Source organism: Rhea pennata, chromosome 7 (genome assembly GCF_028389875.1).
Source record: "Rhea pennata isolate bPtePen1 chromosome 7, bPtePen1.pri, whole genome shotgun sequence".
Lineage (NCBI taxonomy): Eukaryota > Metazoa > Chordata > Aves > Rheiformes > Rheidae > Rhea > Rhea pennata.
This window is the reverse complement of record NC_084669.1, coordinates 22,407,329-22,434,963: the sequence shown is the minus strand read 5'-3', so window position 1 is coordinate 22,434,963 and position 27,635 is coordinate 22,407,329. Positions and strand designations below refer to the sequence as shown.

Below are 27,635 nucleotides of genomic sequence, written 5' to 3'. Positions count from 1 at the left end.
AATCTCTCCTTTTCAGGGCTCTGAGTGCACTAATTGGCCTTAATTGCACTGACAAGCCTCACTTGGGACTTCCACCCCCACTCTGCTCATAGGCCAAGCAGCTCCATTTAAGCCCAAGTCTGAGCTTTCTGTGCTTGCCTGACCTATTTTGTAGCTGTACCTGTTTCAAGTCCTGCCTCCAGCCATACTTCCTGGACTTCCCCTGAGCCTATATTATAGGTAGCCTTATCGCTAGCCGTTTCTTTAGCCTGATCTCATAGATGGTGCCTTTGAGCACATGTTGTAGCTTTTGCTCCAGATCTGCCTCTGGCTCCATTTCCTTTTGCTCCTGACGGGATTCCTTGGTTAAGTCTTGGACCTGGTTCATAGCTCACCTTGCTTGAGACTGATGGCAGATCCTGTTGCCAGCACCCTGCTTTGCCTGCTGCGTTTGGATTCTGTGGAACGCTGCCCTGCCTGTGTGGGCTCTTGCCTGTGCTGGGGTTCCCACAGTTCCTGGCTTATCCTAATTTGTGGAGTGATTCTGCTCTTTCTCTGTGATATTCCCCTTGATGTGGTCATATTTAAACTGGGTTAAGACTAGGAGCAGACTGGCATGTGGGAGAAGGGGAAGGAAGGGAATGGGTTTAAGTTGATTGAGATATTCCCTCTTCTAGTGTCATATGCGCACTCCCAAGTTTTTCTGTCAGGCCCATCCTGGGCTCCCGTGTTTTCTTCCTCCTGTTGCGGACCACAGATGGGATCTGGCTTTCAGAATGCTTCAGCCAGCACATAGCCCATTCCCTGCTAGCCTTCTCCTTAGGATATCATCTGGCAGGTTTCCCTGACCTTTTCTTTCCCCAGGGACTCACAGCTGGGCAGACAGTACAAGAGAAAAGGGGCACTGTTCTGGTTGAAGGTAAGCCCTTAGCTGTGAGTGCTCTGAGTCACTGATCCAAGTTAACTGTCATCTCTAAAGTCCTCCTTGTCTCGCTCCTCCTATCCAGCCCAAAATTACTGCCTGACTTGCTGCCTTTACTTACAGGCATCACCCCGAGCGGCCGGCAGCAGAAAGCCGGTGCCTCCTGCCTTCCCAGCCCCTCAGCCCAAGCCTGGCTTTGTGCCACAAACGCCACCCACAGCCGGCCGTGAGCGCGGTCCCTGCCCCCAGACCGAGCCCGCCCCACAGCTCCTCACGCCCAGCGGACCGACGCGGCCTGCCGCAGCCTGCGGGCCGGGCGGCCTCCGCCGGGGGGCGCCCGCGCCTTCCGCCACGCGCCAAGATGGCGCCGGCGCTTCACCGCGCTTCCGGGGGGGAGGGGGCGGGCGCGCGTGCGCGCTGGCGGCACGTGGCGGCGGCGGCGCAGCATGGCGGCGTGGCGCGCGGTGCCCAGCGACCTGTTCCCCTTCGTGCTCGCCTTCCTGCGCGAGAACCGCTTCGAGGGGGCGGCGCGCGCCTTCGCCAAGGAGGCGGGAGTGGTGAGGCGCGCGCGCCGCGGCCGCCGCGGCCGCCGGGCCCCGGGCGGGCGGCGCGGCCTGGCCTGGCCTGGGCTGGGCTGGGCTGGCGGCGGCGGCGCGGGGGATCCCGCGGCGGGGGGACCGCGCGGCGCGGCGCGGCGCGGCGCCCCGGGTGGCTGCTTGGCTCTTGCCGTTAGGGGGTTCGTTCTGCAAGCGGTGCTCTCTCCTGGGTGAGTTTGCTGCAGGAGGCAGCTGCTCATTCCCAGCCGGTCGCAGGCAGTGTAGGAGTTACTGCGGGCTGTCGTCCTGAAGCGTGGTAGCGGCTGACGAGGTCTCCGTTTGTGTTCTTGCAGAAAGACCAGGATCCCAATGCTGCCTCTCTCCTGGACATCTTCAGTTACTGGCTGAAGTAAGTGTGCTGCCCCCTGAAAGACTTGCGGGAGGCTGCTTTGCTCAGCTGTCCAAGGGGCACATCGCTCCCGAAGCTGAGCTTTCGTCAGCGCTGATCTGCAGTCCTGCTGCTGGCTTGTTTGGGGAAAAAGCTTTCAAGCCTGTGGGTTAAGTGCTGCTGTGAAAGGTCACGCAGTGATGCTGTTGTGGGGCAGAAGGGCTTGGATGCTGGTGATGGTGTAGGGGAGTCAAAATGTCAAAGAATACTGGCCAAGATTAGCGTATGGGGTTTAATATTTTAACGGTAACTTTGATAGCGTGATTTTTTCTTTTAAACCTGTCCATAGCCTTAGATTTGGTGCTGTCACACAAAGGATAAAACAGAATCCTGGGGAAGTGATTGTTCCCAAGGATAACATTTTACTTTCTCAAGGCTGGGAGCACATAGCTGGGTTAACAGAAACTTTGTTTGACACTTCTTCTTTCTCTTTGTAGGTCTCCTGCTGCCAAAAAAAGAAAGGTTGTTCCTAATGGACCTCGTGCAAAGAGGAAATCTTCCTCAAGCAGTGATGACAGCTCAAGTGAGGAGGATGAGAAACCCCCAGCCAAGAAACCAGGTAAAGGTTGTAAAAGTTCTTAGGGTAGACATACGTTGTATTTGAAAATTTGTTCATGACCTGGGTATAGAGCTCAGTTTCTGAGGCTCATCTGAAGTATTTAAGTTGCTCTCAAGGATTGAGTTTGTATTAAGTGATCTTGGTTCTGGTAGGTTTTCTGCCCATGATTCCCATCTATGTCTGTAGCATGTGTTCATCCTATTTGTAGGTGATTTCTTGATCCAGTTATAATGGAAGTAGATCAGGTTTTCAGAAGCCTTTAGTGATTTGATATAGCTCTGTTGGCTGAGACTGGTGGAGGCCTTAGGCTGTAATGACTTCTGAAGGTGCTGCTGAAGTAGCAAATTCATTACATTTTCTACATCAAGATTCTGCTGTCCAAGCGCTCATTGCTGTGGTTTCTAGGCAGAGCTACTTTTACCTGCTTTGGTATTTTCAAAGCCTGTGTTGATTTAAATATTGAGTGAAATTGTTTGAATGCCTATAAATTGGGCTGATACTTGGAGAAGGAGGTACTCTGGTTTTTCCTTCATGCTGTTTTCCTGGGACTCACAGTTCCTCTGGAATCCTTAAAGAAAGGTTTCTTGTCCTGCTGTTGTAGGAAAATTGATTCAGAATATATTCAAGGTTTATGTGCTTGCACATTTATTAAAATATACATAATTTGACAAAACTCATACTTGACTTGGCTTTGTTAGGCTTGTTTGTGTATTGATGGGCATTGTGACCTGTCTGAGGCAGGGCGGTTGTGGAAGAGATCCTCAGGCTGCAGAGAAATGCCGAGCGTTGTTGTTCACCAACAGGCTTGTGTGAGGTTCCTGCCTTTTCTCTCAAGCCTTTGTCCTAGTGCTGTCTAGAGATGAGTCCCTCTACTGCATGTAGGCAGGTGCTGAGCTATGTTTCACCTTTTAATCTGGAACTGCTCTTATGCCCTGCCTGAACCACTGCATATTCAACTTCGTGTGCATCTAACAGCAGATTTATGGGAAAGGAGTAATAGGCAGGAAGACGGAGACGCCCAGAAATAAAACTAGTCTTTACTTCAACCTAACCTAAGGCTGAATTTGAACTTGGACCTGATTTTGCTTTGATAAGGGAGGTCAGAGATATACATTGAAATGAAATGATTTATTAATAATGTGGAGCAAAAGAAGTAATCAGTAACCAGAAAGGAGTAGATTTGGCTAAAACAAGTTAAGCAATGAGTGCGGAAGCTCAAAACAGCACTGCACTGGTTCTCTTTGGAAGTCTACATTTGTTAGGCAGTATTTTTAAGCTGAAAACTGTGTAGATCTGGTTATTACTCTCTTAATTTGTGGGGACACTTTCTACTTGGGGTGGAAGTTTTGCTCATAAAGTCTGCTCTTAAATGTGTGTAACCAAGACTGAATGATGCTGGAATTCTTATTTTTAATCATTTTAGAGTCTTCTACTATGCTCTGCTTGAGAAAATAAGTCCTGAAGGCCAGTGTCTTGAACTTTAGCTGTGGTTTAATAAGCCTTATTTAACTTTTTCCCTGACACATAGGAGTCTGGGATATATGTACATGAAAGCTGTGAATTCACTTTTCATCAGTGTGTGCTGTCCCTTATTTGCAGCTAAAATAACAGCTGTGCCCAAGGCAAAAGCAGCTCCTCCTGCCAAGAAGGCAGAAAGCAGCAGTGAGGATTCCAGTGATGATTCAGACTCAGAGGAGGAGAAGCAGCCAGCAAAGGTCAGCTTTTCTTTCCAGCCTCTTTAATACCTATTTGACAGTGATGGATAAAAGTAAATTTGACCAGCAGAATTCTCTCTGATATCGGACTCACTTTTCCTGAATCATGAAATTCCTAGACTGGTGCAGGTATGAACTAATAAGACAGTTCTGTAATGCATGGTCTGCCATTTGCAGTGGTCCCAGTGAAAGGTTCATGTCATGTCCCACACCCACTTTCTATTGCACATCCGAAAGCTCCTTGCTTTTGTCCTAAGACTGCCATTACTTGCTTTTATTGGAGAGAAGGAGATTGATTTAAAATTGCTAAAATAAATTTGAGAAGTCTTGAGAAATGGCAGAGTATACTTGAGGAGATGAACCAGTTGTTCAATCAGTGTTTTGAGCCTTTAAACTAATTTTGTCCCCAGAGAACTCGGTACCAGCTCAGAGCTACCGCATTTTAAGGAGTAGAACTAGGGACTGAAGTACGAGGGAAGTCCCCCATCCTCCTACCTTCTGGGAGGTTTCTGGGTTCCCTTTTCAGAGCAAAATCATTGTCCTGGGATTTTCAGGCCTTAGCCTTTTGGCAGAGTGAACTTTCCAAGTAAAAATAGCAACATCTGTGAAAGATAGCTGTTCATACTCCCTGTATGTGTGTCATGCTAATTAGCCTCTTTTCTGTTCTTGGCTCCAAGGGCTGATCGATTTTTCCCTCTTTTTGTTTAGAAAGGAACAAAACCAGCAGTGAAGCCAACTGGAACCAGAATCCAGCCTCAGAAGAAAGGAGAGAGCTCCAGCTCTGACTCAAGCAGCTCAGATGAGGAATCACCAAAGAAACAACCACCAAAACTGGTGACACCTAAATCAGGTACTACTTTATTGTATATCATGAGTCAGAGTGCATAAATTAAAAAGCCAAGGAAAGAGTGATGGGGGCTGAACCTCTGGGTAAAAGCAAGTTTGAAAACTTCTGTCAGTCATTTATACTCCAGTCCTGCCTGCTCCTGACATGGATTATGTCAGGGGCATGGATTATGTGTAGAACTGATGGCAGGTGGAACATCTGGTCCCAAGAGCTGAATTTCTTGCAGGAATAGCTGCATTCAGCAACCCTAACTGCAGAAGCAGTTCTTTTGCCAGTGTCTCCTGCTCAACGAGCAGGACTGGGCTGCAGCAAGTTAAAAACAATAAAAACAGCCTTTGGTCCTGGAGCTTCTGATTGGCTGGAATAGAGAGTTTTCTGAAAACTTCCTCTAAACTTGTATTTGGGTAAAACAGCAGCTTCACAGTACTGCTTTTATCTCCCCTGTTAGCTTGCCATAGTTCTTTCCTCTCTCATACTTTATGCTGAGTGGAATTAACGATTACTTCCCATAGCATATTTTATGATCTCTCTCTTGTCTTGTCTTAAAAGGAAATAAATCTGCCCAGGTAGCTACCAAGCTGGTTAATGGAAAAGCAGAAAGCAGTAGCAGCAGTAGTGAAGATTCTGATGAGGAAAAGGCTGCCCCGAAGAAGGTACATAAGACAAAGAAGGACTTCATGAAGACTGTAGAAATTAGTCAGAATGGGTGTATCTCTGCTCTTCAGGGACTATGAAATGTATAGACCAGTGTATAGACTGTCCAGTAGCTGAGTACAGCCATTATGCCTCTCCTACTGACTTTTTGCTTTGTATGGTAGGATTGTGTCTTCTCTCCATCCACTGGCTTTCTTTCCCGATGCCTATATACCGCTTCCTCTGCTCCTTCTAACTGAAAAATCTTCTTTATCTTAACCATGTTATAGTCTCCCTTATGGCTTCACTTTTGTGCAACTGGTCTTAGCTATCTGTAACTTTGGATTTTCCACTATAGAATGTTAAAAATGTTTTCTGCAACACAGAATGTTCACAGATATGTTTAATCAAGTGACAATTGCAGCCATTTCACAGTCGCTTCAGTCAGTGTTTTGTGCAATTTTTTGGTAGTCAGAGGGACTCCCAAGAAGGGATTCATGAAGCCGAAGATAATAGAAGGACCATAAAAATCATGATGATTGTATGTTTCCTAAGATATGATAATTTTCAGTAATCTTTATTCTTTTGTTTCCAAAATCTGCTCTCTGACAAGTAGTCATAGAGTTAAAAAGGGATGCACAAATCTTGGGCAGACGGTTGGATATGGATTTTTTTTTTAAAGTGTACTTCCTTCCTTCTTGCAATAAGGTTGTTCCCAAGAAATCACCTGTACCCAAACCTGCAACTACTCAATCGTGTCCAGGCAAAACCAAACCTGCCAAGGAAAGTTCCAGTAGTGAGGACTCTTCTGACAGCTCAGAAGATGAAAAGCCAGCTGCAAAACAAAAGCCAAAGTCTGGCAAGTACTAAATACTATTGTTGCTGTGTGGGAAGATACTTCTGCTAACTCTATCCTGGGAGGTGTGTGTGCAGGCTACAGACAAGTCTTGCTCCACACAAGGCTCCACATTACTTTATGCCAAATGTAGTAGAAACACAGCAGCTTGATTCCATGCACACTGATGGGACTAAATTAGAAATTCAGCCTCTCTTGGCAAAGGATGAGGAGAGGGAGATTCTGACTTACCCTGCTTGCTTTGCTGCCAGGGTTTTCAATTCAGGTAGCTTTTAAGGACGTTCCTCTTGCAAGTTTCCTATTTGTGAGGATTTGGAAAGTAATTTATCTCTGGTTTGATTGTTCTGTAGTTACAGGACTTTAGGTGTCTATCTTTTTCTCTGAAGTATCCAGAGATGCTCAATTTCAGTTCAGCTGATGGGCTAGGTGGACCTGTGTTCAATATGGAACAGTACTCCTAGGATTCCAGTAGGGAGCTGATCTGAGTGAGGAATCAGGCACTTAAACTAGTCTGGAATTCTGGAACAGAGGATTCAAGAAGAAAATGAAAAGGAGCAACAATAGAAATACCTATTTCTTCTGAAACAGTTTGGCAACGTGAACACCCATTTTGGTTGAGTCAGCTGAGCCTGGAAGAGGGGAGTTAAATTCATGGTAGAGACAGGAGATAGCAGTGGAATGGGCTGAAGTAATCTTTCAAATTATAACTAACGTCTTTATAGTTACAGAAAGGGAACAAATTGAACCAAATAGCAGAAGTGCTTTATTCTAGTTGGAACAAAGATCTCAAATGTGCTAGTTCTACCATGCTGTCATCTGAATGCTGTATTACGACTGAACCTCTCTCTCTGTCTGTACAGGTCCATACAGTGCTGTACCACCTCCTCAAGCTGCACAGCCAAAGAAAGGCCTTGCCAAGGCTCCTGCAAAAAAGACTGAGAGCAGTGACTCCTCAGACAGCAGCGATGAGACAGAGGAGGTGCCCGCAAAGGGAGGAGCAGGTGTGTTGTGAGGAGGCCACAAAGGAAGCACTACATGATGCAGTCAGTACTTGGCTGTCTTATGGTTTCCTTTAAAAGAAGTATTATGTTGGCCTATGTTCATACTTGCTTCTCTGGAAGTTTCTGAGAAATATGAAATTGTCCCAGACAGAACACTGTTCTGGATCCAAATTGTGTGCAGTGCAGAATGGATAACTTTACGCACCTTGATTTGAGAAGTCTTTGGGATTTACTTTAGCAGGGATGAAATAGGCCCGTTACTGCAGTTGGCAAGGTCCTTGCTTGGCTTTTGATGGGTTGGCTGAATGACTGGTGCACTGAATAGGGAGCTTTTTTATGTCTGGAAGAATTTGGATCTTGGGACAAAGGGTTGGTGTGAATGTGGTCTGTTAATTTTAGCCTTGTTTTTGTAGGCAAAGCAGTGGTGGCTAAAACTGTTCCTGGTGCCAAAAACAAAGCTGTGACTGCCAAGAAGGCAGAATCCAGTTCGGACAGTGACTCAGGTACTTCAAGAAAAAAAGGACTTGATTTCTGTTAATGTTCTTGTTGAGAAAGTCACTCTATAGTGGCGTATTTGCTGAGATACTTAGAGTATGGGATTGAAAGCTTCAGTCTCCATAGCAAACAAATTGTGAGTGAGGAGAATAGCGGCTTGCTGTGCAGAATGGAGCCTGGCCACAGGATACAGATGAGACCATTGGCAAGCACAGAAAGGTCTGCATGCACAAGTGGTCTACCCTTGCTGGAAAGGGTATGGCATCATGCCTAAAAAGTTTCTCCAGAAAGGTTAGCGGTTATACTTTTTGAGGATCTGTGTCTAAACTTTTCAGTTTCTTCTGTTATGTGCTTTGGTTAAAGTTTCCAAAAGGAAAAATACTATCACCATACTAAGGTCAAAACAGACTCAGAGGATGTTTCCTTCCAATGCGTCCCTAGAAGTAGGGGGCAGTCTACCTTGTATCTTCTATTGATCAGGTTTATGGCATCTTGCAGCCCTGAATTTTCTGCACAAACTACTTATGTGATACATTTTTGTCCCCACATGTTTGAAGGGCTCATGATTTATACATCTCAGTATCTCTGATGCCACAGTAGGAGCTGTGGGTGACAGCAGCCTGTCTGTCTGCAAACAGCTAGCACTAGAAGGTAGGACCCTTCAACAAGTGTGTTCTCTGGTCTTCAGAAGCATACAAAGTTTTGATTACACTTCTTAAGAAGATGTTGAGAAATGTTGGAGTAAATCAGCATTCCAGATTATTGTGACGTGCAATACAAAGGGCATATTTGTACGTAGAAATCTCCAGTCTCATCCTCAGATTGCTGCTAAATGTATTTGACATAAGAAAGCAAGCTAAACTGAGATTCTCTTCTGTTGTCTCCTCATTTCCCCCCCTTCATCAGTTTTGTTTCCTAGTTTCTTGTCTTTTGTTTATCTTGATCTTTATCACATTTTTTTCTCTTGAATTTATTATTGGTGACACCTGTACTCTTTTTTTTCCTCAAATCTCTTATATCCTGCCTCTTCTATTATTCTCCAAATACTTGCCTGCTTTTTCGTGCATGCGGTAATGAAGAACTTATCGCTGCTTATTTCTTCTTCTTCCATCAAGGATGAAATATGGAAAGATGAATACTGTCCCCTGACCATACAGAGAGGTTCATCAAACTTTATTTGTTGCCAGTTCTCTAGTGATTCAGTCTTTGATGAAAAAACACTTTGATTTTCTTTTCCTATGTGTTTTGTACATGTTATGTTATCTCCCTTGACTGTATTGCATTAAGTAAAAGTTATTGGATAGCTTTGATAATTTGCACCAGAAGCTTATTAACTTAAGAAGCATCCTTTTCCTTAGATTCTAGCTCTGAGGAAGACAAGAAGGTAGGGAGTAAGCCCCCTGCTAAACAACCTGTGATAAAGAATCCTTCTAAGCCAGCAAAGGTAGCTGCCAAGCCTGCGCAAGCAAAGAAAGACTCCAGCACCTCCTCGGACAGCTCAGGTATTGGAATAGGAGAAAATGAGAATCACTGTGCTTTTCTAGCCAGGGTGTTGAGGGTGCAGTTGAACAGAGTATAATCATTACAGTGCTGTTCCAAGCAGCTAGTGGTGCATCAACGCTGATCTGAATGTTAGCTTCCCGTTGAAGGAATTGGGCTTAGCCTTGATGCTGTTTTGCTATTTCCTTCTAGATTCTGACAGCTCTGAAAATAAGGCCCCCGTGAAGCCTGCAACTAAAGCAGCACCCCCTGCAACCAAGAAGTCACAAGCTACCACAAAGAAAGCACAAAGTAGTTCTGATTCAGATAGTAGCTCCAGCAGCTCTGAGGATGAGAAGAAGAAAGCCCCTCCAACTAAATTAACTGGCAAAGTGGGTAAGCCAGTTTCCAAACCTTGCACCCAAGCTCCCAAAGCAAGCTCATCAGACTCTGATAGCTCAAGCAGTGAGGAAGAAAAGAAGCCAGCAGTGAAACCTGTCAGCAAACCTACAGGGACCACAAAAGCAGCTGTGGGGAAGAAGGTGGCTGCTGCTAACAGCAGTAGCAGCTCATCTGATAGCTCCAGTGAAGATGAGAAGCCCAAAAAGGCAGGGAAAGGGACACAGAACAGTTCTCAGACCACTGCTTCCATAGAGAAAGCAAAAGCTTCATCCGCATCAGCAGCAAATAATCTGAAGTCCAAACCAGCTGGTGGCAGCAGTAGCAGCAGTGAAAGCAGCTCTGAAGAAGAGATGGGGAAAGCAAATGGAGGTACTACCTATTGGTTGGGAAGTGGGTCTGTCAGGCAGCATGTAGCTGAGCTAAAACGCGGACAGGAGACTTGAACGTTACTCGGTGGAATCTATATATGCTGCTAGATTATACTCTCTGGTGTAGTACAGCTCCAAGATAGCTGTAAGTAGAATAAGTCTGCCTGTTTTCTTTGTAAGGTAATGCAGGAACTGGTTGTTGCTTCTGTATTTCAGCACTGGGTTTGCATTAATGGAACAGTAATGCCATTACCTTTCCTGACATGGCAGTTACTCTCACTGAAATTTTACTGCTGTATATCTAACAGGTATGATCCAGAAGAAACGGAAGAGGGAAGAAGTCCAGGAGCTAGAGACACCAGACAGTAAAAAGGCAAAGATCAAAGCCAAAACACCACACACATTTCCCAAGGTGAAACAGGTGAGTGAGGATAGACCATACTGACAGGTAGGAGGAATATCTTTGCCTCCTGAACTAGTACTTCGTGTTGTTTTTCATTGGGGTTGAGCCCACAGGAATTGTTTGTATTTTTGCCCACTCCTCAGCCAGTTGGAGAACTCTGTCCATAGAACCCTAGAAAATGCACCTATGTGCATAATGTTTTCTGAAAAAGATTGATTGGATAGACTTGCACAGGAGCATCCCTGTGCTGCCAGATGTGCAGAAGGGAAAGGGTTACAAATCTGGGAAATTATCAAGGATTGAGGTTTCTTGTACAGGGATCCATATTTGCAGGGCTGAGAGAGAACGTGGTTGTCACTAAAAGACCATGTGTGTATATTCACTTACTGTATCAAGTTTTCTTTCTCTTAATAGCCAGCCTCTCCATTCCGACGAGTAAGAGAAGAAGAGATTGAGGTCGATGCCCGTGTTGCTGATAACTCATTTGATGCAAAGGTAGGGCTAGGTAGCGCCAGAGTAATAACACATGCTTGGCCCCTGCAAATACAGGCCATCAGAGTGGCCTTGATGTGCTGGTGGGTGGTCCACTGGTGGGAACTTCTTCCACCAGGAGGTGCTGTTAGGAAATGCATGAGCACTGGTAGGAGATGCATGAACATGGAGTGCCATAAGCTCCAGCTTCTTGTGGGATTTGCAGTGCAAGGTCAAGTGCAAAGCATTGTATTTACTCTCCTTGATGCTGGCCTGAACCTCTTCTCTCCCCTTTTGTCCTTCACAGAAAGGAGCTGCTGGTGACTGGGGTGAGAAGGCTAACAATATCCTGAAATTCACCAAAGGCAAATCTTTTCGCCATGAGAAGACAAAGAAAAAACGGGGCAGCTACCGTGGGGGCACTATATCAACCCAAGTCAATTCCATCAAATTTGAAAGTGACTGAGAATGTCTCCTTGGGAATTCATAAACCGTCCACTCACCCGAGTCGTTTGGATGGGCATGTGAACGTTATGGACATCAATCCTGTCTGGAATATTATCTCCCTCAGCCCCATATGGGCAGGCAGCTCCAACATGGGGATGTGGGAGAATGGTTGGATATTTCTCCCATTTATTTCTGGCAAATTTTGGTATAGACCCCTGATAGGGAACCATTGTAGAGCTGATGTTACTGGACTGTACTATGGTGATCTCCAAGACTTAAATTATGTACAGCCTTATTTTAAAAGGCTGGAAGTGATTTTTCATTTCAGGTCCCTGCCTATCTAGTAAAAGAAAGAGAACTTATTTTCTGTAGCATAATCTCAAATTTCTTTTTCCACTAGTTTAACTATAGGTATCTGTGAAACTGCAAGTGCAGTAACTTGCTTATGACTGGTTACTGTAAGGGCAGCAACCCCCTTGAACACTTTGGCCGGAATCCCCTCACCTATTTCACATTTGTAGTTCACAATTAGAGTATGACAAGGTTCCTCTTTTCTGTTTCTTCTTTTTATGGTTTTGTCTGGCAGTAAATTCACATCCTGCTCCTCCTTCTGTTCCTGTTGAGGCTACCAAGTAGAGTAGTTAGAGAAACTAATTGTTTTCACATACCAGGGTAGTTAAGGAATCGATTGCTTGGGGTTGCAAGTTTGTGGCTATTGTCAGAAAGGCCAAGTTCTGTAGTGCTGTGGCACTTGTGATATGGTTTTTATAATGAATGTAGCCAGAGCAGGGAGCTGTACAGGAACTCGTGACTGTATGGAGGTTCTAACATTCAAAGAAGGGTTTTGGCCCAGTGGAGATGCTTAAAGAGGCAGAGGAAACTGTCTTTTTTCTACTCAGCTCTGCTTTTTGTTGTATCTTTGTTTCAGAGGTTTTGACTGCAGGGTTGTGCTGCTCTTTGTTCTCTCTGAGCGTTTAACATGCCAGCATACGCTTTTCTCTGGTAATGTGCAGTGCAGCTTAAGAAGTACTGAGATGAATGTAACACTGACGCCTTAAATTTCTTCCCTTGGCTGGATCACTTGCTCTCTTTGAGCTGTTTTCCACCTATAAAGTCCTTGGGAAGAAGTAAAATACAGCCTGGTGCTGTAAGGTTTGAAGCATTAGCTTCAAGCAGAAGTTCTCTATGAGGAGTGGGATCTCAAACAAATTCAGCAACCTGTGGCCTAAACTGAGCTTTCATAGGCAACGGAGATAATCTAATGACTTGCTGCTGTTGAAGGGAAGTCTTGCTCTCCCTCTAGTCACTTGACTTTGCCTCCTTGCCGTTTCTGCTGCAGCTCGCAAATCTGGGAGAAAATGGTTCTCCCACTACTTATTTTTCCTGTTAGACAAGTTATTAACTTAAAATAATTTTATGGAGCAGTCTGTTGAGCCCACAGACAATATGAGTTCAACAATGGTAGAGCACATTAAGGAAAAGAAGCAGCAGTGGGCTATTAGCTCTGCTCACCTCATCTCGTGAAACTGCCAGCCACAGAGAGAGGTCATGCCGAGTCTGATTTCCATGTTTGCATTCACTCCGAGCAGGGTGACACAAAAAAGAGCCCTGTTGCTACAGGAAGCCACATACGTGTGCAATGTCAGATAATGGAGGGTTGGATGAGACTGAGGAGCCGCCCCCATGCACATCGGCTGCAACTTGTTTCGATGAGCATTTTTCAGCACTTCCCCTCAGGCTTGCACAATCAGTCCGAGCGTTGGATTCTGTGCAGCAACGCACAGGGGCCCAGGAGACCGGGGTTATTACGAAGAGCTTAAGGTTAGAGGCCAAAGCAGGGTGGGAAGAAAGTATTTTCGGCCTCTAGTGGGGATTTGAACAATCATTGTGATTTGGTATTTGCCCTCTTTTGTCTCCCTTATTGGGAACTTTAATTTTGGAACTGTCAAGGTTAAACTTTTTTAAAACTTACATGTTTTAGGGGTATTTTATGTGTGAGCACACAAGTGTCTCAGAAAATAAAGATAGCTGCCTTTGTAATCTGTGTGAATTTGATGTGAATTTGACAGTTACAAGGTGTGAAATAAAAGGATGGGAGAAGGGAGGGTGTCAGTGTTGAGCAATGTGTTGCTCTATCTCAAGGTGAATCGGTATGACTGTGTTTGCCTACAGCTGATACATGCTTAGCTGCTCATACAGCTGAGTAGCATGCGTATGTGGATATAATGGGCCATCAAAAGCGAAAGGTGCCTGTGCAGCCTGAAGCCAAGTGACCTTCTGCAAAAGATTTTGAAAATAGGGATGTAGAAGAATGTTTACTTTTACTAAGACAAACTGAATTTTATTGAGTCTCTTCATGCCAGAATAAGTAGTTCTTCAATATTACTGCTAAGTTATCTTTATGGTATCTGGCAAGATAACTTACGTAGCACCAACCTCTGCAGTAAGAAACAATAGACATAACTAAAAATTCTGTATGTGCCTGGTTAAGAAGTGTCCTTTGATTCTTGCTCTGGGACCATATTTGCAGGATAAAGAAACCTGCTAATACTTCGGGCCTGACGGAGGTTTTGCATACCTTGGTGCTCATTTTTCCGGTGTTACTATGCCTCTAGGGAGAGGTTTGGGGGAACAGAACTGTCAGGGTAGTTGGGACATCACTCACTCCGTAGCTAAGGCTGTCTGCATCTGGAGCCGCAGTCCTCTGACACTGAAGTCTCAGCAGCACACGCAAAGAAGAGTGGCATTAGTCTCGGTGGAGCAAGTGCGATGAGGCGAGGGGAGAAGAGGGGGAGGAAATGCTTTATGAGACTGTTGTCACAGCTACATACTCCACGGTGCTTTCTGTGCCTAGAGAAAGCCAGCTCCCTTCACACGCATTTTGCAGCTGCTGGGCAGGCTTACCTATAGCTCGGCGCTCTGCTGCTACCTTGCTGAAAAGGAGACATCTCTTAGAGCATTTAGACCTAGTTTCCCTGTGCATCATTAGTGTAATTTCAACTTCAGCGGAGCCGTGATTAATTCTGGAACTGGACTAACAGGATGCCCCTCTCTGGGGAGTGCACCTGTGTGGGTGCCCTGGTACGACATCCTACCGCCCTCCTTCCCCTGTGCCCTTGTTTCCATTTTGCTGTCCTGAGAAATGCGCACGCAGCCTGAGAGCGGGACAGTCCCCTGTCTCCCCCTTGTCTTGGGCTCTGAGGTAACTCGAGAGCAGAAGCTCCCAGACACTTGAAAGGAACCAGAAGCGGGAGCCAGGCGCGGCTCCGGCTCGGCCTCCGCCCGGCCAGGCGCCGTCCCGCCCCGCGGGGCCGGGCGAGCAGCCGGGCGCGCGGCTCTCACCGCGGCGCCGCCGCCGGCAGCCCGGACGCGACGGTGAGAGGCGCGGCGTGGCGGGCGCGCCCTGGGGGCGGGGGTCGCGCCCCGCGTCGGCGCGGCCGCCCGTGGGAGCGGCCTGTGGGCCGGGGCTGCGCCGCCCGGCCCCGCCCGCGCCCGCTGCCGCCCGCCGTGAAAGGGGCGGCGGCGGCGGGCGCGGAGCCGCGGACGGGCGCTGCCGGCGGGAGCGGCTGCAGGTGGGTGCCGGGCCGGGCGGCGGGGGCCGGCAGCGCCCCGCACGGCTCCTTGCCGCCGGGGCCGCGGGATGCGCGCCGGGGCCGGCCAGCGCCGCGCGAGGTGGCGGCGAGCGGGGCTGGGGCTGGGGCCGGGGCCGGTTCGGGGCCCGCCCCGCTGCCGGGTCGGGGGAAAGGCGCTCTCGGCGGCCGGGGGCCGCGGCGGGTCTGTCTGTGCCGGGTGCAAGCGGTGGGCGCCGTCGGCGGTCGCACCCCGGGGTGCGGCGGGCGCCGCCAGCCGCGCTCCCGCCGGCCCGAGCTCCCCGAGCGCGCCGGCACCGCGGCACCGGGAGGGCTGGGAGCGCGCGGCCGGCAGCGCGGCCCCGCTCCGCCCGCAGGCCTGCGCCGGTGCCTGCGGGAGCGCTGGCGGGGCTACCCGAGGGCACACGCTAAGCCTCTGCTTAACTCCGCCGGAGCAGAGCCTTGGAAACAAGCGTTCAAAGCGCTTTTGGGTAACTTGCTTCATCTTTGTCTAAAGATTAGATCTGGGGAGTGTCCTTCCCTCTCCTTCTGCCCCTTCTTCCTGTGCATCCCTCCCCAAGCTTGTCCGTGGCAGCTCAGCAGCTTGCATTCCTGCTGCATGCCCTGATCCAAGGAGGCTTTTTTTTTCTTTTTCATTTGAGGGTGTCAAGCATTTTATTGAAGGTGAGTCTTATCTCCAGCTTCTCTACTTTTGTAATTCTGTTAAATGCGATCAGACTCGTCTGGCAGGACTTTATCAATCCCTAGTGCTTCCTACACAAGGTTTCACAATCTCCTTGAATGTTTAATAACTTATTTCTTTTAATGTGATGCTTTTCTGCTGAAATAACATGGCAATAAGTGAAAGAAACCTTTCTCTCCACCCCTCTTGACCACTTCTCTAAGGTTTGGTACCTTTTCATCTCTTCAGTTTTCCCTGCAGTCTCAGGAACCTGTTCAACTTGACTATCATATGGAATAACTCATCCGTAAATGCCAAAATGTGCACTGAACTGCCGTGTTTTCACACTTCAGTGTGGAAGTTTGCAAACAGCCGTGAGCCTTCCTGTCTCTAACAGACAGGCATTACAAATAGTGCTCTTAAATGTTCCCATGCTGCAGACTTGAAATAGGTGCAAGCGATGAGGAACAGCTTACAAAGAGCACATCCTCATATCAGCTGCTGCTGCATCTTGCAGCCATGTTGTAGGAAAAGGCAAAAGACCATCCAGAATAACCTGCCATTATAGACATTCTGGCATATCTACCATTTCCTTCTTTTCCAGAAGAAAACCAGGAAGCCTGTAGGTATGAAGGGGAGGAGAGGGAAATCTCACCCTGGACAGATTTAATGTATGATGAGAGGTCAGGTTGGGAAGCAGATCTGCAGTGTTTAACACCATCTACCAGGTGAAGTTCTTGAAGCGGTGTGTGTAACTTCAGATGCTTTGAAAAGCTGAGAAACAGATTTTAATTCCTTTCTCTGCTGTTATGGGCTTGTATTTTCTTTCATACCATGGTTCTCTGGCTATGATCTACAAATCATAGTAGGGCAGTCGGCTGGCCCACAGATTCACCTTGCTCGAAGAACTTCTTCTGTTAAACTTTGGTGACCCAGGCAGGATGCGGAAGATGACCCAAAACCCAAAGGTCTAGAGGAAGGACAGGACACCATGATCTTTTGGGACCCTGGGCATTGTTCTTTCTCTGTGGCTCTTCTCACCATGGAGAGGTCAAATGAAGGTTGCTAGAAGGGTACATTGTTTTGGGCAGACCACCTGTGCATGGTTAACTGTGCAAACAATATTTTTTTAAAAAACTCAGTGCCATAAGCTGCCTAGAGAAGGTTATATTTGATGCTGCTGGAGGGGAAGTTTTGTTTTTGCTCAAGGTTTCTAGTATTAAAATACTAGTATTAGTACTTTAGTGTTATTTACCCAGATGATGCTGGTGAAGCAGGAGTCTGAAAACCCCCAAACCAGAGCAGAAGCCTACCAAGCACTGGGTCATATTTGATGGTGGGTTAGATTTCCCCTGTTTCAGCATTATTAAGTTTAGTTTATATAGCATTGTATCTTCTTGACTTTTACTAGAGATTATCCTGAGCAGCTCCTGCTTGTAGTGAGACATCCTTCCTGCAGTGGCAGAATTGCGCTCAGCTTGCACTGAGCTTTGATTTCCTGAAATCAGCCACAGCTGGTTTGGTTGTCATCAGCTTAATGGTAGCAGATGGTGCCATTTTTTTTCCAGATCATACTCAGTATATGAGGCAAGCATTGGTTTCCTATTCAAGGAAGTTGTTTTTGTTTTTTTGTTGTTATTTTTTTAACATCCAGGTGAAAGTCTTTTCCATTTTGACTTCAAATGAACTACAATGCTTTGTTAATTCTTAAGGATTTTAAAGAGAAAACAATTCTTACTCTGGGCAAGAGCTGGGTAGAGGCAGGATGCAGGAGAGGAAGCAATTAAGCCATGTGGATGCGGGTTCCCAAGCCCTGGGCACAAGTTAGGCAATACAAAATACTGGAAGAGAGGGAGAAATGTAAAGGGTAGAGCCCTAATAGTGGAGGTCTCTGGTCACTCTGTGGGCTTCTCTGCCTAGATAGCTTGCTATGAGAGGTTTAAGTTCTTCACTCTAATAAAAGGCACCTGAATTGAAGAAATGTCTGTCTTTGGAGCTGTAACTGTTCATGTACTTCAGCTAAACTGATGCAATCTTCCATTAATGGCAGAACCATGCACTGTCAAATGCATTATTTAATATGGCAAAATCAAAGGGCAAATATCTACTCAGTAAGAGATATCTTGGGGGGGTTCAGCAGGCTGATTTCTCTCTTCTCCCTAATACTCCTCTTCTGCTGCCTCTCATTTCAGTTACAATACTTTGCCTTTTAGTGCAGACTCCCAGCAGCTGATGGTACGATGCTTGTATTGCACACAGGGAGGATGCTGCCCGCTTCCTGTGACAGCAGCTGTGAGTGGGCTTTCCCCTGCACAGCCCTCTTGCTGCAGGCTGTAGTCCTGGCTCTTCTGTTATCAGCAAACGCCTACCTCAACCTGCAGGCCTGGGGCCAGAGAGCTTAAACGCTCGGTAGCACGTGCTTTCTTATTAGCATTCTCGAAATCCCTGTCTTTTGGAGGTTAGCATTAGCTGTAGAGTTTGGGAATTCCTCTGTCTAAATTGGCAGATTACCATGGCTTTATCAAGCATTCCTCTTGAAAATAGGGACGAGTCTGTTCTGTCTCTTTACAAACTTTTCTTTTCAGTGGCAGTGTTATTTCTTGCAGTATTGATCTGATTTAACCCCCACTGGGCAAGAACTTCTTGACCACAAACGAGGAGGTAGTTCTGTCTGCTCAGCTCTTGGACCTAGTTTGTGATCGGTTATTGACTTGGATTTCATGCTCTTGCTGAGGTGCAAGCATGTGAATTCACCTCCCAGCAGGATCAAGGTCCTGTGCTTGGTGGTTTGGAAGCTTCTTGCTGAGGACTGTTCATCCGCAGCACAGACGTGGGTGGAGGGAGCTGAGCTCCCACTAGCTGGAGGGTCAGGCTGCAGTGTGCAGCACTGGCCGCAATGTGCGGCACGGCCTACTGCTGCTGGAGGATCCTGCTGCAAAGCTTGTGAGCGGCTGTAGCTGCATGTCCAGTGTTGGCAAGAGATGTGAAGTGAGGAGAGGAGCAGATGGAGCTTAAGCCTTTCTTCATCTAGAGCACTTGATGACTCTCTCCCTTGGAAGCTGCCTGTACTCTGGATCTGCTGTGCAAGGTCACAGCCAAATGCTTTGCCTTCCCTGATGCTGAGCAGGAGAATTCCCCCTCGGGCTTCTCTAGTGAGCTGAGGACTAGACTGGCTTTTTGAGCTGTAACTATACAGTGACCTCCTACTGCAGTGCCCAGGATCTGATCCTGCAGCCAGCATGGACCTGTCCCCACTGGCAGGGAAGCAAGGTGCTGGGCGGATCCTTACTTTCCTTGCAGAGCTTCTGTTCCCTTGACTCCAGTTTGTCACCTTTGTCTCTGCCCTCCTGGAGCTCTTGCTCTGCAGGTCCAGACACTACCTTGGCATCCAAACTAGTGCTTTTTATCCCTCCTGTAGCCACACCCAACCAGTTGGCCCTGGATGGACATGGTGGGGTCCAAGTGCTAGTAGCTGTTTTTGTCTGAAACTGCACAGGAGAGGATCACAGCTAGCAGCTTCTCATTTTTTTTTGACGTGTTCATGCTACATGGGACAGGAAGGCTATAGATGGGGGGGCATGTTGCTTTTCATTTCCCACTTCTGTACCCCCACTAGCTATCTCTGGCTAGTGTTCTCCCTTACAAACCTTATCCAACTGTTGAAGGGAATCTGAAGATTGTATTTAGCAGAGTCTTTCTTGCCTTTTCGTTGACCAAGCAGTAGTAGGGAGGCTGAAAGTACATCCTGGACCAAACTCAGCTCCACCACAGCCCCATCTGCATAGCATTTTGGGCTATCCAACATCCATATGTAGTTGCTCCCATTATAACTTCTTCCCCCCACCCTTCCTAACATGTCTGAACTAGGTCCTCAGGACACTGCTCTGTTTCTGACTATTCCCAAATAATTATCATGTAATTCTCTTCCCAAAATAATGCCAGGTGTGGCTGAGGCACGTTTGCTTTCAGTGATGTAGCAACAACCCTTGCACAACAGAAACCTTTGGCGTTACACCAGACTCGAATGGGATGATGGCCACAGGAGTGTGACTAAGAGGCATCAGCGTGCTGCATATGTTGGGCTCCTTTCCGCGGGCAGCTTGTTTTCCCCTCTTCCATTGCTTTTGTGGCCTGGCACCTGCTTTCCCTTCCCAGCTGTTTGCACTGAGCTTCCCCATTCTCCCACAGCCGGTCTATCACTTGAGCAGTGGGGCAGCTGTCCTCATAGACCACTGCTGCGCTCTCCAAGGAATTCTGCTGAAACAGGGCAGGAGAGAGCCTGTGTCTCAGCTCAGCGAGGTGGCTTGCTAGAGGCCAGCATCACAACAGCTAAAGCAGGAGACTGGTTCTTGGCATTTTCTCTGGCAGTACAGGATCTAGGTCTCACAGGGAGACTGCACAGGCGTCAAGGGCTTGGAGGTAATCAGCAATTCTGGCTAGGCAGAACCAGAAATAAAAGCCAGCTGTTCTACTTCTGTAGGGGTAAGTGTGGACTGAGCAGTGAGTGTTGAGGTTCACACTGGGACCCAGCAGACCTCCTCCAATAGCTGTCTCCCAGTATTCACGCTACAAGTCAGTCTGCTGGTTTCTGAGCCTTAGGGGCAGATCAGTGCAAACAGCATTCTCAATTTCCAAAAGATCCTTCCCTGACACACCTAGTATCTGACTTTCGGATTTTCCTTCACTGATCAACTCTAGATTCCTCTCCCAGCTTGTGAGCTCCTGGCTTGCTACTGCAGTCCCAGTTATTGGTTGCCCAAGTATGCGACCGAATGTTTCGTTGTATGTATTATATATTTAAAAAAAATACGTGTGTGTGTATATATATACATACACATATATACATATGTGTGTATATATATACACGTGTGTGTGTATATATACACACACACATATATGTATATGTATATAAAATAGTATGTTTCTCTCCTTACAGTTACGAAGATGAAGGTGCTGCTGTGCCCTGTTGCTCTCCTCTTCCTAATGGCTGCTTTCAGTCTGGAGCTGTGTCATGGTGCCAAGGTGCTGATCATGCCTACCATAGTCTTTGACAGCCACTTGAGAGTCTTCATGAGAGTGGCAGAGGCACTGACTGACCAGGGCCATGACCCTGTGCTACTTCTTCATGAGGGTCGGGATGTGGAAACCTACCTGCCAGGCTTCCGCATACAGAGGTACTGGGGCATCTTCAGCATGGAGAATGCAGATGCCTGGGTGCAGGAGAAGATAAAGCGTGTCTTCCAAGGGAAGATGACCTCTCTGGAGGTGTTCTCCTTTCTGGAGAAGTACCTGGAAAACTGTGACCTGGTTCTGGGAAATTCTTCCCTTCTTCAGAAACTCCAGCATGAGCACTTTGACCTGTTGTTGGTGGACCCCAATGAGATGTGTGGCTTTATCCTGGCCCACCTCCTCCGTGTCAAATATGCTGTGATCTCCACTGGTTTCTGGTTCCCAGCAGAGATTGGTGCCACTTCCCCCATTGCCTACGTCCCAGAGTTCAACTCCCTGATGACAGACAAGATGGCCTTCTTTGGCAGGACTTGGAATCTTATGGTCTACATGATCACTCGCGTGGCTACAAAGCTGGTCATCCTGCCTAAGTTTGAACGCCTTATGGAAAAACACAAGGTGGAGCCCAAGACATCCATGTTGGACCTTGTCCATGGAACCAGCCTCTTCTTCCTCTGTAATGATGTGGTGCTGGACTTTCCCCGGCCAACGCTTCCCCATATCATTTTCACAGGAGGGATCCTTGCAGAGCCTGCAAAGCCCCTTCCAGTGGTAAGTGCAGGAAAGCTTTGAGCTGTGATTAGGTAATTACCTGGGGAGCTATTCGGTGCAAATCTGCTGAAGAGTCTCACAAATGCTGTGGAGCCTCAGGAAAGCTGCTGTGTTTTGGAGCCTGGGTGCAGCAGGGAGGCATGGAGCCCTGAGGATGGTGAGGATGTGGGGAGGATATAGAGTTAAGCTACCCACTCTGAAGTGGGAGCTGGCTGTGCTCCCCGTGTCAAGTGGCTCATGGAATCCCTGTACTGGTGTTTCTGCCTCTGGGACTGAGTCAGTAGTGGTTTGAGGAGGAAATAGGAAGACTAATTAGTCTGTATTGCTTCATCACTGGTTTAAGTTAATCTAGAGTTTCCCCCTTACTCCTATTTTTTTTTCTTTTTTTTTGTAGGGCATTTCTGCCCTGGAGCTTGTAGTCTTAACTCATGGGGGAGTGTTGTGCTTATTGTCAGATCAAATTCAACGTGTACCAGATTGAAAGCTGTCCCATTCTCTCTCTTTTAAGTGCTAGCCATGAGGAAAACTCGCCAGGCATTCCAGAGGTTTTCTCTGACTGGTACCCTACTATCACCAGTAGTACATTCAGAAGGGCAAGCTCTTAAACTCCCCAGGTGAAGATACCACGAGACAGATACCATGGAAGGAAAAAGTGAGCTTGAGTGCTTGAGAACAAAAGTTCTCCAGGTGCATATGACTGCTGATCACCCTTCTCCATGTGGTATGGTTTGCGGGTTAATGCAGTGAACGCAGGGTACTCCAGAAGCTCTATCAGAGAGTGACTGCCTCACAGGTCTTGCAAAATACTGGCCTGTTCCACATACATGCCTGCCTTTTTAAAGAAGGGAGTTATTTGCTATGGCATTACTCACATGTTTCACAGCTTTCCAGAGCTGAGCCCAGAGTGCGTAAGGGATGCAGATAAGCCCAGAGCCCTGCAATAGGCCGTGGCTGTAGTGCTAGCAGGAAGGGATGTCTGTACCCAGGTTACAGGATGCCAAAGGGAAAGAGCCTTTGTAGACTGAGGTGTATCTTAAGGACTCTCCCATCTGAACAGGAGCTGAGTTACGTAATTAAGGTATTTATTTCCTCATATTTGAAACACAATGATTGAGTGTTTCTTTAATTAAGACATTGGGGATTAAAGATGCATATTTAAGAGTTGGTGACAGTTTTTGGTTGTCATTTGTGCTTCCCTTAGCAACTTTAATACTGTTTCTGAAAGCTGAATGTTAAGACTTGACTACAATGGATAACATAATTATCAGAGTCACCTTAGTTTTAATTATCAAAACAAAACTGTACTTTCTCTTCTTCAACAGTTTTAGCAGTTGTGTTGCTCAAAAGAAAGTGTTAAAGTCAAGAGAATGGAGAAACTAAAACCCTTAGCTGAAGTCCGATTGATTTTTGCAGGGTTGTTTTAGGGCTTTTTAAGCTCTTCTGCAAAGATAAATATTTCCAGGATGCAAACCTAACAATGGACAGATGTTCTCGGAGAACAACACTAAAATGCATTTAGAAATTCTTCCATACTGTGATCTTCAACCTTGTAGAGTACTGATTATAAGATATTTTGGGTTAACCATCCTATTTTTCTCTAACAGCCAGAAGAACTTTATTTTTATTCCCTCTTCATGTTATAGTACTGTGTCCTTCAACGTAGTGCTCAGATTCAAGAGACAGGTTTTAGGAAATTTCCCTGAAATGCTCCTGACTGTGAGATAATGCATGGGAAACTTGAAGCAGAGAAGAATCTGTAATGAGAGATGGGCTCAGCACAACTTGGCACGGACGGGCATACTTTGTGTTTGCTCCATAGCAGTCATGCTGGCTGATTCTTCTTTCCACGGTCAAAGAAACAGAGGACTCTCTCTTAGATATATACCTATTTATGTAGCATCACGAATAACCTCAAAACAAAGTATGACCAGCTGTGGCTTCTCATGAAGTTGTAGTTGCCTCTCTGCCTAACAAGTGAAGACTAAATCTGCTACCTGAAAGTAGCTATCAAAGAGAAGTAGGATTATCCTAGCAAGATGACAAAACTACTGCTGCCACTTCCAGCAGCTTGGAAAGTCAGAGTGTTTGGGGGGGGGGTTTCAAGCAAGATGCTGTTCCTGACTCTGGTTGACACTTCAGCTGTTTTATTGGCCCCCAGCTAGAGACCCTGACAGACCTCCTGTCTTGTAGCAGTCTTGGAAGATAGCCTTAGTTTCCTCATTTTATTCCAGTTTTCTCTGCTGTTCCAGCTGCTCTTATGTAGGCCCCAGCCTGTGTTTTCAGAGCCTTCCTAGCCAAAGAGTAATGCTGCTGCTGAAAGCCACCCAAAGTAGTAGGAAGTTTAGTTGTTAAACACCTCCCTGCAGAGCTCTTGAGCCCAGAAGATGTTTGAGCAATTTCTGCCAGGCTGGGTGCAGAAATCGCTGCAGTTCTAGAGTTTGTTGCCTGGTTGGAAGCACATAGCCTTTGCTCCTGGTGGATTTGGCTTCAACCTCTCTGTAGAGCATTTTCTACTGGCAGAGTCAACAGTAGGAAGATCCTTTCTCCAGGAAGGCTACAAGGCAGCTGTGTGTGTTTTGCCTGCAGGGTCTGCGTCTCTGGGTGGAAGCAGCAGATGCAGGTGTTGTTGTTGTCTCCTTTGGCATTGGGATCCGAGCTCTCCCGAGTGACTTGGTGGAGAAGATGGCTGGCGCGTTTGCTCGCCTACCACAGAGGGTCGTGTGGAGGTGAGGGGAAAGCAGGATTCCACTTAACTCAACCTGATGAAAATCATTATTGAGGGGTGATTCCAGCTCAAAATACATATTTGTCTTCTGTCCCTTGATTTGGATGAATTTATAATTGGTGTGTGTGTGTGTGTGTGTGGTTTTTTTTCTTTTTTCTTTTAACCTCTTCCCACAGATACTTTGGACAGAAGCCAAACAAACTGGGCGAGAATACGCTGATGATGGAGTGGTTGCCCCAGAACGACCTGCTAGGTAAGACGGAGAATGTGTGTGCACAGCTAGTGACATCCCTAGAATTTATTCTAAACCACAGCAAAGTTGTACAAGGAGAACAGCACCCTTGTGGATCTAAGTCTGTCACTTCTTGAGTCTTATCTGTAAATAACATGGCCCTCACCTAATGCTTGCTTGAAACTGTATCTTGGCACCATCTGCCTCCTCATCCAGGCTCTACTCAGCAAGTCTTTGGCTGCCAAAAGCAGGGCACGTTCCCAAAGGATAACATGAACATTCATCCTCTCAGTTCAGCACATCTGTTTATCCTTAAACACAAACCAGTACTGTGTACAGAAAGTCAGGAGCAGTCCTGTTCGTGTGGGATTCACTGATTTGCCTCTGTTTCTTTCCCCACAGGCCATCCCAACATAAAAGCTTTTGTCAGCCACTGCGGGATGAATGGCATATTTGAGGCAATTTATCATGGTGTACCCGTGGTGGGATTTCCTTTCTACGGGGACCAGTTTGACATCATGACCAGAGTGCAGGCGAAGGGCATGGGTATCCTCATGGACTGGAACAGAGTAAGAGAAGAGGATCTTTACCAGGCTATCGTCACTGTTATCTCTGATCCCAGGTGAGGCATTCAGAAGCACTGAGCTCCTTCTTGGCAAAGGCAGTAGGGACTGACATGTCTTGTGTTGTCCCTTACACAGTCAGTAGTGGCTTCTGGATCAAGTAGTGTTGCAAACATTGCTCAGCAGGCCAGACATGTTAGCACCCTGTAATCCTGAGATGCTTGCATGAAGAGATACTCTAGCACTTGCTGTGAGATAGTGTGATCTAGTTTTATTTGGCTCTGACTGTAACTTTCTAAGAAAGCTTTGAGATGCTGGTGCATAAACCAGCCTGTGATCAGGGAAAGTGAGATTGCATCCTCACCTTGTGGTCTTCCTGTTCTTCTCCAAACAACTTTTGGCAGAAACAGCTAGTGCGGACAGCAGACTGCAGATAATGCTCCAATTGTTTCTTCTCCAAACCAGATTCTTTACCCTTCCCTAGATTTGCTACAACACAGTGATACAGGATGCCCACTGTCTAACAGGAAACATGCAACTGTTAGTTTCTGAAATGCTGTCTGAGAGCTTGATTAGGAACTCTCAGCTACAGTCTTCAGTATGAATTGTCACCACTTGGTACCTTGAAGGATTAAACCAGTCATCAGATGTGACTGTTGCTTGATGCTGGTAAGATCTTCTGGTGCAAACTCCCCTCAGAAAGCAACAACCCACGTGAATCCACTGAGCATCAGTCTCCATCTTACTAAGAAACTTGGGAACTGAACTGCAAGTCTTTCCAACAAAACACAAAGTACAGTGCGGTCTGACTTGTGCTGCCATGGCTAATGATTGCCATGAGTGGCTTTCAGAGGCAACTGTGAAGCCAATTGTAGAAGAAATTTGTCACTCTCCCAAGGTATCATTTGGGACTTGAAGGCTTTGGAGGACATATCAGATCACTTCTCAGCTATGAAGCTGTCACAAGGATAACTTCTTGTCCTCTTTCTCCCCTACAGCTACAGAAAAGCAGCCAAGTTCATTTCAGCTCTGCACCTCGACACACCAATGCACGCTCTTAATCGGACAGTGTACTGGCTGGAGTACCTCCTTCGTCACGATGGGGCGCCGTATCTTCGGCCTGCTGTCTACGATCTGTCGTTATATGAGTACTTCTGCCTGGACATCTTGGCCCTTCTCTTATTATGTTTGGCTGGCATTGGCTTCATCCTCTACAAAGCTGTGGTGTGGTGCAGAAGGAAGGGGGCCAGCCCTGTGTATCAGAATGGCAACTGCATGAAAGGGCACTTCACAGAAGAGAAGAAATTGCAATAGTGGCTCAGCATGTTCTAGGGCATGTTCCTTCACTGTGAAATGAACTTCTGCAGCGCCAAGAAATGTACAACATGCAGGCACAGAGTGAAGCGAGTGATCAGCTGGTCTGGATGCTGTCCTCCTGGCTGAGAGGAGAGGGGTGAGGGAAGAGCATTGCAAAGGCCTGCATGCACTCTTCTGTGTACAGCACCTGCGGGTGGGGATGTGAATTCAAGCACGGGTGGAAATACTTGGCCAAGGATGCTGGGAATGGGGCATGGGTAGGTAGACTTCTGGGGAGGAATACAAGTTACTTCCTTTATATTGCACATTGGTTTAGATGCTGGTGTTATTCTTCTGGCTTTTTAGATCTTCATAGAGGCACTGGAGGTAGGAATAGCATCTTGTGTCTGGCAGGTACTGTTTCTCCTCTGCCTCATTACCAAGAGCCCCAAGAGTCGGGAATTCTTTACATGCTTGTGAGGACCTGAGGCAGAGCAATGGACAGGGAAGAGCAACAAAAATACCATATGAAAGAGAATGAAACTGGTCTCTTAAGTTATGTGGCTAAATATTCTTCTTCCTGCTTCCATCAACCCTCTGCAGTCTTGTTTGTGTTTGAGCTAAATTATTATTTTTTTTAATAAAGTTATATTCTTTCCCCTGTGTGGCAGTTCTCTGCTCTTGGTTTAATATGAGCCTCTGATCCTCGTAACAGGATGTTGCTCAAAGTAAGGTTAGAATTCTTTCCCCTTCTTGTCACTGCTGCTACTGTCTCCTCATACCTGTGGACCACTACAAACCTCTGCCAATGACTCTTCTTGGTCTTTCCACAGAGTTTTAGGCAGTGCCTTCCCTCCTCTGCCTGCGTGTGACACCCAGGCCCATGGAGTCTTCAAACATGTGATAAAATTTGGAATAATGCAAGCACCAGGACCACAAGAGGCGTGGCCAGTAGCTTGGAGTGATGTTCATATAGTGCATTTATAAAAGCAACAAGCTCTGCTCTTTCTAAAGGAAACCTCTGTCCCTTTTCAACATGAGCAGACATGCTATTGCTCCCCTTGGAGGCATAGTATGGCATGTTGCCTCCATTTTTCTACTCACCTCAGGCTTCAAGAAAAACCTGTGCTTTGCTGCTATTACACCACCCACCCCAGCACTGGCTGGCAGTCCCACCAGCAAGGCTGAGGCTGGGGTTCCTTGCTGCGCTGTTGCTGCGGCTCTCT

The 27,635-nt window shown here is 46.9% G+C and overlaps 2 protein-coding genes across 2 annotated transcripts; both read left to right on the top strand.

Annotated features, from left to right (window-relative positions):
- The first annotated feature begins 1,328 nt into the window (after positions 1-1,328).
- NOLC1 (nucleolar and coiled-body phosphoprotein 1) lies at positions 1,329-13,601 on the top strand. The gene is made up of 14 exons (XM_062580647.1): positions 1,329-1,458; positions 1,791-1,846; positions 2,323-2,444; positions 4,044-4,159; positions 4,868-5,009; positions 5,556-5,659; positions 6,348-6,498; positions 7,356-7,496; positions 7,910-7,999; positions 9,350-9,493; positions 9,684-10,241; positions 10,549-10,661; positions 11,058-11,138; positions 11,422-13,601. Exons 1-14 carry the CDS (start codon positions 1,348-1,350, stop codon positions 11,578-11,580), a joined length of 2,088 nt encoding a protein of 695 aa, XP_062436631.1. The 5' UTR covers positions 1,329-1,347; the 3' UTR covers positions 11,581-13,601.
- A 1,472-nt stretch (positions 13,602-15,073) lies between these two features.
- Positions 15,074-26,427, top strand: LOC134142772 (2-hydroxyacylsphingosine 1-beta-galactosyltransferase-like). The gene is made up of 6 exons (XM_062580262.1): positions 15,074-15,133; positions 20,749-21,593; positions 24,180-24,319; positions 24,495-24,571; positions 24,953-25,172; positions 26,112-26,427. Exons 2-6 carry the CDS (start codon positions 20,757-20,759, stop codon positions 26,425-26,427), a joined length of 1,590 nt encoding a protein of 529 aa, XP_062436246.1. The 5' UTR covers positions 15,074-15,133; positions 20,749-20,756.
- Positions 26,428-27,635: the final 1,208 nt, after the last annotated feature.